Source organism: Saccostrea echinata, unplaced genomic scaffold (genome assembly GCF_033153115.1).
Source record: "Saccostrea echinata isolate AGI-Se365-2 ecotype Australia unplaced genomic scaffold, CSIRO_AGI_Sech_v1 ptg000062l, whole genome shotgun sequence".
Lineage (NCBI taxonomy): Eukaryota > Metazoa > Mollusca > Bivalvia > Ostreida > Ostreidae > Saccostrea > Saccostrea echinata.
In genome coordinates this window covers 5,429,636-5,441,823 of record NW_026889811.1, presented here as the reverse complement: position 1 = coordinate 5,441,823, position 12,188 = coordinate 5,429,636, and the positions used below count along the sequence as shown (strand labels likewise).

The following is a 12,188-nucleotide window of genomic DNA, read 5'->3' as shown; positions in this document are numbered from 1 at the left end:
TAAAAAGTGCCAGTTGGTTGTTGGCACCAAGGATCTTCTACATATTCAGAAGAGAGTAGGGAGGGCGTCTTGCTTCAAATGCTTTCTTAGGTATTTGAAATAAATTATCAATGTTCGAAAAATTAAAGAAAGGAGCCCAGAGGATAAAGATTTTATTTTCAGAAATTGGGATAAGCTGTATCGTATGCCCATTAATATTTTACTGATTCATATATTACATCCAAATGACTTAAAAAGTTTCGTTTGTTTTGAGAGAACTTTGCTGCAATAGAACCATTAGAATGCAAACCATTCAAAGTTGTGTTGATTCATGCAGTTTGCTTAACAAATTAAGACCGCGGAACAATTTGGGTGGGTACAATTTGACACGGACGTCCGAGAAAACATTGGATTGAAATTCTAGTTTGAAATTCATTTTCAATCCACCTCAGCTACGCAAGAATGTACGGTGTTACTGATTGACCAAGAAGACAAATAATTTCAATTTTGGAATAGTTTGAAATTTATATAAATCAGAATTTTCTGTCCAGTGTATTTAAAGAAATATAAATGGACAAATATTTGATTTATGTTTGGTATGTGTATGTGTGTGCTGGGAGGGAGACGGGCTGAACGATCTTGGAATAAATATGAAAATTTTCTTTTAAATTGACAACCCCTCCCTGCTTTTGTTTATCAAACAGTTTTCAGTGAAGACAAAACTAAAAAAAAAAGCTTTTGTCATCCTAGAAATAAATATATTCTATCATGTGAAGGCATGATCTTACTCGACAATTTTTGCCCCCCCCCCTCTTCTAGAATCAAATGGCCGTCCCTGAAAAAGTAATCCCCGTCTTCTTTTACGTATCCTTAAAATTATAAGCTAAAGTACTCATAAATATGAATGTCAAACAACATGTATTTGGGAATTGAAATTATTTGTCTTTCGGATCATACATTCACATTTTAGGTTTGAAAACAGCTCAGGTGGATTGAAAATGAATTTCAAACTAGAATTTTAATCCAATGTTTTCTCGGACGTCCATGTTGATTGTACCCGCCCATTTCATTGTCTCTCTTTAAACATTATGATTGTAACAGATGAAAATTTAAATGACGTAAGCTGAATATTTCTAATTTCGCCAGTTAATGTTCTGCGCTCTTATATTATATGGATCCCTATGTGGAATTGGCTAAAAATGAATTTTGGATATTTAATAAATTAAATAAATTGGGATTTAAGTTGAATGTATGTGTACAGGAAAAAAATCTTCATAATTGCAAAACATTGTTGTTAATATTGTGTAGATTTAGAGACCCCTATGAGTTTGATATTGCCATATTAATTTATGCGGACACATTTTTTTCATGACAGGCACGTAGCGTCGGGGAGGGGGGAGGGGTCTGCCCCCCCCCCCCCCACTTTTTTTCCAAACATGAAATTTTATAAAATCTTAATATTGTAAATGTTCATTGAAAGTCCGCCCCCCCCCACCCCCACTGTTTGTTGCAGAATATTCAAATAAGGGTGATGTAGTAGTGTATGAGTAAAATTTGATACTGAAAGAAGTTTGAAACCTATCCCCACACCCAAAAAATAGAATTTTCGAGTTAATTTTCGAGCCCCCCCCCCCCCCCTTTAAAAAACTATGCTACGTCCCTGCATGGGAATATTAAGTGGTAAAAGTTTTTGAAAATCTGAATAAGAACAGCACGGTTAAAGTCATTAAAGTTACTCAGGTGAGTATTGTGGTCCATGATCTTCGTTATTCAAATGTTTTTGAAATTATTTCTAATGTTTGGTGTTGTACATGTATCTCTGTCAAATCTGCAATAGTTGACTTATATCTAAAGCATGAAAAAATGTTCCGACACTATAGCTCCTTTACTTCCTATTAAATCTTTCACATTACGATGTTCAACTCCCATGAGTACTTTCAGTACTTTGATTTACATAGGTTTTAGACTTTATGTACATTTCTATGCTATTCCTCATGGAGAAGAAAAAACCTTTAAAACAAAGTGCAAAGAAAGAATAAACCGTACAAATGTTTATTCCACGTACTTCTCAATAATTTGTTTTTAAAAGTAAAACTTTTTTTTTTAAAACAAGGATCTATTCCTTCTGCACATCATTAGCACAACAATTTTTCCCACAAATGAAAATAAGTATTTCAATATTAAGAAAGAAAATTTAATATGTACACTATAGAAGTTATTTTTCTACTTTATATCATAAAACCTTCTAATAATTATAAATTATTAAATATATTAAAAACACTGAATCAAAAATTATTTTACTAATTTCTTTTCAATGTCTAAAATATCTCCCTCCAACTTCACTTTTCTGCACCGTATATAATCAAATTCATGTATAATCATGGGGAAAATTAACATTTCTCTTGATTTTATTGCCTTGTTAATGAAATTAGTGGTTTGCAAATTTAATTGTTTGTTTGATATTACTGACACGTTTTCTTCTAACAGTAACACAATAACAGACTACTATGTAACACCTATGTGTTAATGTTTTATTAAAAATCATTTCCTCAGAGAGACCTACTGGGCCTTTTTTGACTGTAAAAAGAACAGGTAGACGCTGAAGACAATTAACGTGCTACTGGCACCGTTATAAATAGCCCTACCTGTTAATGCAGTGACTAATTTACGGCCAATTTACACCCCAGTTTTACCTTTTTAACAAATAAAAAAGTCATATATTGAAACTGACTTCACTTATCAACAAGTATTTAAACGTGTTACTTGATTAAATAACAAACAATATTTACGTTTCTGTTAAATTGTAGCTTAATGAGATGCACGTGTAATTTATCATTTCGTTAATTACTGTACCTGATGTTTGCCTCCGCTTTGCCGTGGAGGGCCCGGGGCTCGGGGCTCCGCTCGATTCATTCAATAGGTTTTCATTTAGTAGACATCCAAAATAAGACATACACATGACAAACCGAAGCAATTCGAGATAAAATTCCTTTTCTCTTTTTTACATGACGATTACCAATACAATCGTGTAAATGTCTTTTTACACAGGTAAATACCTGTCCGCCATTTTGTCAAATAAATTTCATCTTATTTTTTGAGGACTCCATACATCACACGATTAATAAACGTATTTCCAGCGAATTCTATCACAAGAAGCAAAGAAAACAGAATGATATTAAATTCTCCAAACGAATCAAGCTGAAGGAAAGCGAAAACAATACACTACTTGGCAAGGTAACACATGTAGTGTGACACCGCGACGCTCTATCGCACCTTGTTTACGTATGGTACAACACAGGTAAACTGACAATCCGTCACGGGAGACAACTCATTCTGTTATCGAGCCCATTCAGAGAGAGAGAGAGAGAGAGAGAGAATTCTGTACAATCGGCATAGATAACGAGATATTCGTTATCAAACCATAGGCATTTCCCAGTTTAATTGTTAAAAACCTGAACAAACAATAAATTAAAAACTCAGAAGTTTAAAATCAAAATTCGGTTTTGGAAATTTGAATTTTGAATATTTAAGGCAAAAATCTAAAAATAAATAAATAAATAAATAAATAAATAAATAAATAAATAAATAAATAAATAAATAAATAAATAAATAAATAAATAAAATAAAATAAAATTTTAAAATCTGTTTGGAAATTTCAAAATTTAGATTTTTGAACTAAATATATTAAATTTCAATAAACGAAAGTTTGAGTTTTTGAAATTTAGAAATTTGAACTAATATATTAAAATTCTAAAACTCTGAATCATTTTATAAACGTTACACGGACTGAGAAAGGGGGAGGGAGGGGCGTGAGAAGGGGTCTGGTTGCTTATCAAATTTAAGGTCTTCTCCAAATTTTTTGTCAAAAATTTTGTCGCCAAACAGAGAGACAAATCCTCACCTATTCAATTTAAAGTTTGTGACTGCACCTTTTATCAGGGTTGCATTATAGAAAATAAATGATATTAAATTTGATAATTTATCATAGAAACAGAGATCTTCATATTCAGTGCAGTAGACCACGTAAAATAAACGTGTTTTTAACGTTTTCTTTGACAATGACGTTTTATTTGCAAACATTTTTTTGATCTGTACACAATTTCAAATTTTGTCAAAAAATATATATAAATATAAATAAATAAATAAATAAATAAATAAATAAATAAATAAATAAATAAAATATTTAATAAAGATAAATAATAAAAAGTAGTAATTCTTCATAAAAAATTAAATAATTAGCTACATCAAATCACAAATTTGTTATATCAGATTTATCATTATTAATTTGATATATCAAATTACCAATTTGTTATAACAAATTGATAAAGGTGCTGCTTTTTTTTTTTTTTTTTTTTTTTTTTTTTTAAGCTTTAAACAACTACAAATATGCAGTATTTTTCAACAAAACATTTTACATCTACAATTTTGGTTTCAAATTCTTTTTTTCTTACATCTTTTGTCAGGAGACATTGAAATAAATCCAGGTCCTAAAAATGATCAAATACACACACTGGTCCTAATTACACTGAGGCCAGGAAAGATTTCTTCGATAAGTTTTTGAGATTTAATAAAGTTCATATTGTTGACACTCATACTTTACTCTGGGGGGATACCTCACTCAGTATTGCTGAAAATGAATATCTCTTCTCTATTGTTCAATCTTATATTCAGCATTCAGGCAGATTTAATTGATTTTTCTAAAAATGTGTATAGATAATAATTTAGCAGTATATGTTTCTATGTTGTGAGTTAATTTACTTTGTACATGCTGTTGGACACGTCTGATTGAATTTTTGTGATATAACATGTAGGGAGAGGGCGAATTAAGTTTTTAGAACTTGTGCCCAATCCCATTGTATATATTTATTGCAATAAAATATGTTCAAATCAAAGGTGCTGCTGCGGCCCTAATACGCTTCCGTATACGGTTTTCTACCATATATTTTGTTCAGCTGCATTTTGTAATCTTATTAGCCCATGAACCTTTAAGGTCAGTTTGAGTGACACATGACATTATATGCATTTCAGACAAGGTTGGGAGTTGAGGTCTTGGATTTATATCATCACAAGCGAGACAACCTCATTAGAGTAGCTGACGTCAAGTTATTGGATTTTCCGCCCAAAAAAGAAAATAGAAAACAGTTCTCGGCTGCCGAAAAGGATTTCTAATATTTTCATTTCTTATAATCAACACAGCATGTGTTTATGTTTTACACAAAAGTGCGCAGTTAAGCTGACAATCTCCCTTGCAGAGTTGTCGTCGTTGCTCTCTCAGACAATGTATGAGCCGATGGTAGAGAGTGTTAAGCTAAAGTATTCGTGCATCGAAATGATGACTTTCACCTCTCTCTGGTCAAGTTTTGAGGACATGTACAAATATATGTGCTAATTAACGTGGAGGATTCTCTGAACATCACAGAACGAGGATATTACGTTATGATCGTTTCCTGAGTCTTAAGGCACGCGGAAAAGTAAGTAACTTTAATAAGGAAGTTAATTAACCATATATATGGCGGCTTAGAAATGTTAAAATTCAATGTCTAGTTCTGAGGCATCCTCGCAAGCCAGGGGTCCTGAGTCAACACTTTGCCGTTGGACCCCTGGCATATTTCATTCAACATGCCAGAGGTCCAACGCCGACGTGTTGACTCAGGACTCCTGGCTTGCGAGGATGGTTCTGGGGCAAAGAGTTTCCACATTGTAGAAGTTTTTTTTTCAGTCTAGAATTATTCTTATCTTGTAAGTTCGAAGGAAAATGCAAAAGTTGAACATGTTGAAAAAAAAATTATTCTAATAAAAAAAGGCCGATACAACAGTGGACATTACAGAATGAGGGTATTATGTTATGATCGTTTCCTGAATAAGGCAAGAAAAATAAGTATCTTTAATAAGGAAGTTATTTAGCCTTATAGTTGGAAGCTTTGAAATGCTAAAATTCATTATGTCTAGCTTTAATGCGAGGGTTTTTACATGTACATTGCAGAAGTTTTTTAGTCTAAAAATATTTTTTAGACTTCTGTAGTATACCAGTGTTCTCAGATTGTAGCCCCTAAATTTATTTTGCATAAGTAGTTTCTCTTGCAAGTTTGAAAAAGAATTTAAAAGTATTAAAAATGTTATTCTTATCATTTTAAAATACCTCTTTCAGAATCAAAAACAGAAAATACTTACCATTGAAATACACAAGATATAAGCAATCTTATAAATTTCACTTAATTTGAAATACGATTTGTACATTTTTAACCGTATTAAGAAGTAGCATTATGAAATTTTATATTAAAAAAAAAGATGTAGTACTTGTGTCACAAGTGTTCATTGATATTGAAAGCATGATCTAAAGTATGTATCTAGATTTATGATACCACCTAAATCTTTCACCAAGTCTTATTTAAAGCATGCGCAGAAAACGGTGGGAGTAACATTTTGAAAGAAATCATCATCCTGACTGTTGTCATTTGTTATTGTAGATGTCATAACGGTGTTATAGAGTAGGACCCCCGCAAATTCTATACTCTAGAGTAGGATTCCCCCACCTCCGGGGGTAGAAGTCCTGCTCTAGAGCAGAATTTCCACAGGGAAAATCCTACGCGTCACATTGAAATTAAATGTGTATAATAAAAATGTAAGTTGTATTAATTACCTCTGTAAGATGGAAGTGATGCTTTAAATAACTTTTTATACGTTTAACTTTATTTTCGCTTAATTTCTACTATAGAGAATTGTTCATCTGCACACTAACGCAATATTCCACAGAAATCATACAAAAGTGCAGGTGGAATAGTGGAAGAAATTTGTAAAAAAAAAAAAAAAAAAAAAAAAAAAAAAAAAAAAAAATCTTTTTTTTTTAAATTAATCTTACTTGGATATCTATGTATAAACACGCCAACTAAGAGTTTTGAAAGAAAATCTTACTTCTGTAATTATCTCAAAAGGAAGGGATAAAAATAATGAAGAATTTTAATAAAATAATTTACAATTTTAGTGATGGATTACGATCCAACAGACATCTTGAGGAAATATGGAGAAAGACCTGGACTTTTTCATATATCATTGAACGCCTCACAAAATCCACCAGCACAGCAACTGACACATAGGATCAAAGTTATGGAGAAGTTAATCCGGGACTTCTCAGAAGGATTTTCAGGTCAAGCGTCTAGAAACTTACTTGGAACATTCTATTTCTACAATAACCAATACTTAAAAGCTGTTGAAACATTTCAAGAGGTTCTTAAAATCGATCCGAATTCACTAACTGCCTCAGCAAATCTTGCATTTGTCTATCGGAGATTGAAGCAACCTTCCAAGGCGGAAAAGTATTCAACTGAACTTGCATCAAACGATGATGAAAGACAAGGGATTGCGCTAGCAGATCAAGCTTTTGCATTCATCTTTGATTGTCATGTAGAAAAAGATGTAATGGAAAGGAATAAAGTACCAAAAGATCTCCTCGTTCAAAGTCTGGTAAAGCTTCAAAAGAGTGACCGAAAAGATCTCGTCATGGAGGTGAACTTTTGGTTAGGTCAGACATATTACCGCCTCCTCACACAGTGTCCAAGACAAAAAGGAACGGAAGAAAAAGCAAAAGAATTTTATATGAAAGGTGTTAAAGCATTAGCAAAAGTTACCAGATTTAGAAAGGATGACGACTTTACAAAGACATATGTATCCCCAGCATGGGCTTTTCTTGGTCTTTTCCTATCAAGAAGAGGAACAATTAGGGACGAGAATGGAAAATCGACAGAGAAAACCATTGAGCAAATGGACGATGACATCAAACACCATTTGAAGGAATTAGGTCTAATTCAGTTTTTAGAAAATCCTGAAGATTGCTTTAAAAAGGGTCTTCAGTGTGGTATAGAAGCAAACGAAGAACCGTTCAAAGAATCAAAACTCTCTACTGAACTATTAATTCGATACGCAATTTTTCTAAAATCTAAAAGGAGATATAAAGAAGCTTTAGAGAAAATTGACGAATCTTTGGAGATTGATAAAAGCCAGGGAAACTGGTTTGCTTGGACAGTAAGAGCAGATATTTTATTCAAATTAGATCGAATAGATGAAGCAATCAAAGATAAGGAAATAGCGTGCTCTTGGAATGCAAGTACCCAAGATCTTTGTGAACTGGCCAAAGCATACCAAGAGAAATACAAGTCATACAAAACAACAGATGAAAAAATGGCAGATGAATTTCTTTTGAAAGCCTCTGGATGTTTTCTTCAAGCAGTAGAAAGCCTTAGGCAGCAGAAAAGACCAGAAGTGCATCGTGCTTACGGCAGATTCTTACGCGAAATAGGAGAAGTTAGAGAAGCTATAGAATGTTTTAAGAGAGCAATGGAGGTTGACACTGCCAACAAAGCAACACAAAGCTTTATTCAATTATTTGAAACACTTCTTCAATTCTATCAAAGCTCTGTTTTATCGGACAATAAAGATGAAAGTGAAATAAACAAGTTATTGCATGAAATGGCCTATTTTTATGACGTGGCGTTACGAATACATGGTCAATTAATAAATGAAACCAAACAGTTTTTGAAAGATTTTCAAGTGGAAATGTCTGTTTTGACAGCTTACTTTCAATATTACAGAAATAATTCTTCGTTTCATATCAACGATAAAAGCTTATCCGAAATTATTACTTCAGCAGTTGAGCCTGAAAACATTGACATATGGAAAGAGATGGTAGAGAAAAAAATAGCGCAATTTGAAACCCGAGAAAAGTCGAAGAAGTCTGACGGAAATGCAGAGGGAGTTACATTTTGTTCGAAATGTAAATGTCAGGTCGGATATAAGAGACAACTTTCGGCTTTTCCTGTGCCGCCCGAGAGACCCCGAAATATAAGATACCCATACGATTTCTATGTTATATTTTCACCACTTGACAGAGATTGGGTTTGTCACGTGTTGTTGCAAACTCTAGAAGTATCATATGGATATAAAGGCGCCGTAGCGGAAAGAGATACAATTCCAGGTTCCATGGATATATTTAAACGCACATCCTTTATTCAGAACTGCCCTAAGATACTTGTAGTGTTGCGCACAGAGTTTGAAGACTATCCTGAATGTAACTATGAGTTGGCTCATGCTCTCCATAGAATGAACGATGGAAAATCGGAAAATTTAGTGATCCCAATATGTCGTACCATTAATGGTATGCACCCAAGTCTTAAGACTATAACGTACTTGGATGCAGTAGATGATTGTGATTGGAATAAGCTGATCAAGGCATTGGAGCTGAAATGATTGATAGGAATATTACTTCATACTAGTTTTAAACATCTACTAGTCTGCTTCCTCCTCTTTTCTAACATACATGATAAGGGACTTGCATCTGAGAAAAGCTGGCTCTGCTGTCTTGAGAATTCATTGACTTCTCTCTCTCAAACACACCATCCTACAAGAAATTAGTTTAATTCAGTATACAAGGTAATATTTCTGATTTACATCAACCCAAATACACACAAGATAAAAACATTATTTTTTTTCTCCCACGTATGCAGAGTCAATCAAATTGACTATGTACTGTAGAACAGAAAATTGCAATATAATCATTTTCAATAGTTGAATTCAAAGTAGTATTCACACAAGTATGACATGTAAAGGGTAAGAAGTAGACATCTAGAAGTTCGTTACTTTGCTGTTATGTCAGCATATGATTTTTGTGAAGCAAAAAGGACAAGGATTACTACACGAGATCACGATAGGAGACAGTTTAAGTAAAATACCGGTGTAGAAGATAATTGCTGAGACTTACCGTTATGTAAATTAAGCTATCTTGGACAGTGTGCATTTTTCTAGATTCTATGAAAGCACCAGTAGTAAGGCGATTTACAAATGAATGTATATATTGTTCAAAAGTATAACGGTATTACGCAAATAGTACACTGTACTTTTCAGTAAATTATACTTATTTTATAGTCTATTTTTATGCTGAAATGTTTGTTTGTTTGTTGTTTAACGTCCCTCTCGAGAATTTTTCAGTCATATGGAGACGCCACCACTTTGCGGTGGAGTGCTGCAAATTTTGACCTATACTCGGCACTCAGGGCCATTGAGTAGTTTGGGATCTCTTTCGTGCCAGCACCTACTGCGACACGGGATCTCGGTTTATATGTTTCATCCGAAGGACCGGTCTTCACGTCCCACGGTGGGATTCGAACCCGCGACGTAAGGATCAACTCCTTACTACATTATGCTGAAATGTGTCATTTTTCTAAACGATGAAGCCCTGAGATATATAGGATCTCCCATGATTTGTAGTTGGATATGATTTTTATCCAACGAGTTGTGTGTTTTTTATCCCCGAGCCTTGGCGAGGGGATAAAAACACACAACGAGTTGGATAAAAGTCATATCCAACTACAAATCATGGGAGATTCTTTTTATCCCATGTTTTATACTTCACAACCAATGTTTTACACTGTTTTATATAGGACTCCACTTTATTTTACTTCATCGCGCTAACGCAAAAACCATTGTGACGTCACAACTGTGGATTATGAAAAATTTATCCAATGAGTCATATCCACGGGATAAAGGGGTAAACATGGGATAAAAATTTATAACGTAATGTCAAAAATGCATATATATACTAGGCATGGGTATTTTCATGTAGAATGGTTGTATATTAACATTTTTTTATTTTTAATTTTATACACTTTGTTTTGCAATCAATTTTTATTTCTTGCCATTGTATTTGGAATAATATTGTCTTTCTTATTCCTAAATCCCAAGGTTGAAAGATTTCAAAAAATAAACCTTGAATTTTTATCGAAAAGAGGGAATTGTTATGCTAGTTGTGCCTAGATTTACATATTTTCTTTTGATAAAATAGGCTGTTGCAGAGGACAGATGTAAGGTTCAGCCTCAACTGTCTTATATGGACATGTCATTTATGTGTTGAAACCTCCTTATTTGAAACCTCATTATATGCTGATCCTTTGTCTTTATATGCCGATACTTTGTCATTGTATGCTGATACTTTGTCATTGTATGCTGATACTTTGTCATTGTATGCTGATACTTCGTCATTGTATGCTGATAAATTTGTCTTTATATGCTGATATTTTGTAAATGTACACTGATACTTTGTCATTTTATGCTGATACTTCGTCATTGTATGCTGATAAATTTGTCACTGCATACTGATACTTTGTCATTGTATGCGGATACTTTGTCACTGTATGCTGATACATGTACTTTGTCTTTGTATGCTAATACTTTGTCATTATATGCTGATACTTTGTCATTGTATGCTGATATTTTGTCTTTATATGTTGATGCTTTGTCTTAATATGTTGATACTTTGTATTTATATGCTGATACTTTGTCTTAAAATGCTGACACTTTGTCATTATATGCTGATACTTTGTTTTCTATATTCTGATAATTCTTCATTACATGATGGTACTTCAACTTTATATTCTAGGGTTGTAAAATAGTACTTCTAAAATTCTTGGACAAAAGCTTACAAAAATATCTGAGTTATTTCTGTGTTGACTTGAACATATTTTATTATTTAGATGTTACAACAAAAGGATCAGATATTTCTGTGTTATATCGGTGTTATTTTTTCCATAAGCATGTTACAATCATAGTTTCTCCAATATATATATGCAAATATATCTATGAAAATTATAACCCAGATAACCTAGATAATAACCAGATTCAGAGTTTGTTTCTTATTTTAATGAATATTATTTGGCGGATAATCATTTCAGCTAATAAATTGTCCATGCAGAAAGAAAAGCTATCTGTTGTCAAATACACTAAAACGAATAACACTTTTAATTTCACTTCTACCCAGAATTTTTCTGATTTTATGTTAGAAACACATGCCTTTGGTCCACTTCAACTTGTTGTGTGATACAATGCAAGCGAGACAACCGCATTTCAAAAACTTGCTGACGTTGTTACTGGATTTCCCCTCAAAGAGAAAACTGAAACTCGGTTGTTAGTTTTCTTCCTCCTTAATTTTCATTTTTGTTTAAATCAACATACCATGTTTTTTTTACGAGAAGGTGCATTTGAAAATTGTGCAGTTGAAAATTATTTTTAGCTGACTTACAGTCTTCTGTTAATGTTGAGGACGTACGTACCGTGTGCTGATGAAGTATTTTCTGGTCTACAGAGAGATTTTCACAACTGAATCATTATTATTGCTATGATTATAGTAAGTACTTAAAATTATTTGTTGATAATTTTATCATATA

At 32.9% G+C, this 12,188-nt stretch overlaps 2 protein-coding genes across 2 annotated transcripts in view; one reads left to right on the top strand and one right to left on the bottom strand.

Moving 5' to 3' along the window:
• The window catches only part of LOC133175528 (tetratricopeptide repeat protein 28-like), a 59,535-nt gene extending 56,276 nt beyond the window's left edge, over positions 1-3,259 (bottom strand). Inside the window, exon 1 of the mRNA XM_061310645.1 lies at positions 2,833-3,259. Within this exon, the coding sequence (XP_061166629.1) occupies positions 2,833-2,892 (60 nt within the window). The 5' untranslated portion in view covers positions 2,893-3,259. The remainder of the gene's footprint in view (positions 1-2,832) is intronic.
• Positions 3,260-5,381: 2,122 nt separating this feature from the next.
• Positions 5,382-10,658, top strand: LOC133175379 (tetratricopeptide repeat protein 22-like). The gene is made up of 2 exons (XM_061310476.1): positions 5,382-5,450; positions 6,962-10,658. Coding segments are annotated over exons 1-2 (2,259 nt in total). The 5' UTR covers positions 5,382-5,449; the 3' UTR covers positions 9,220-10,658.
• The last annotated feature ends 1,530 nt before the right edge of the window (positions 10,659-12,188 follow it).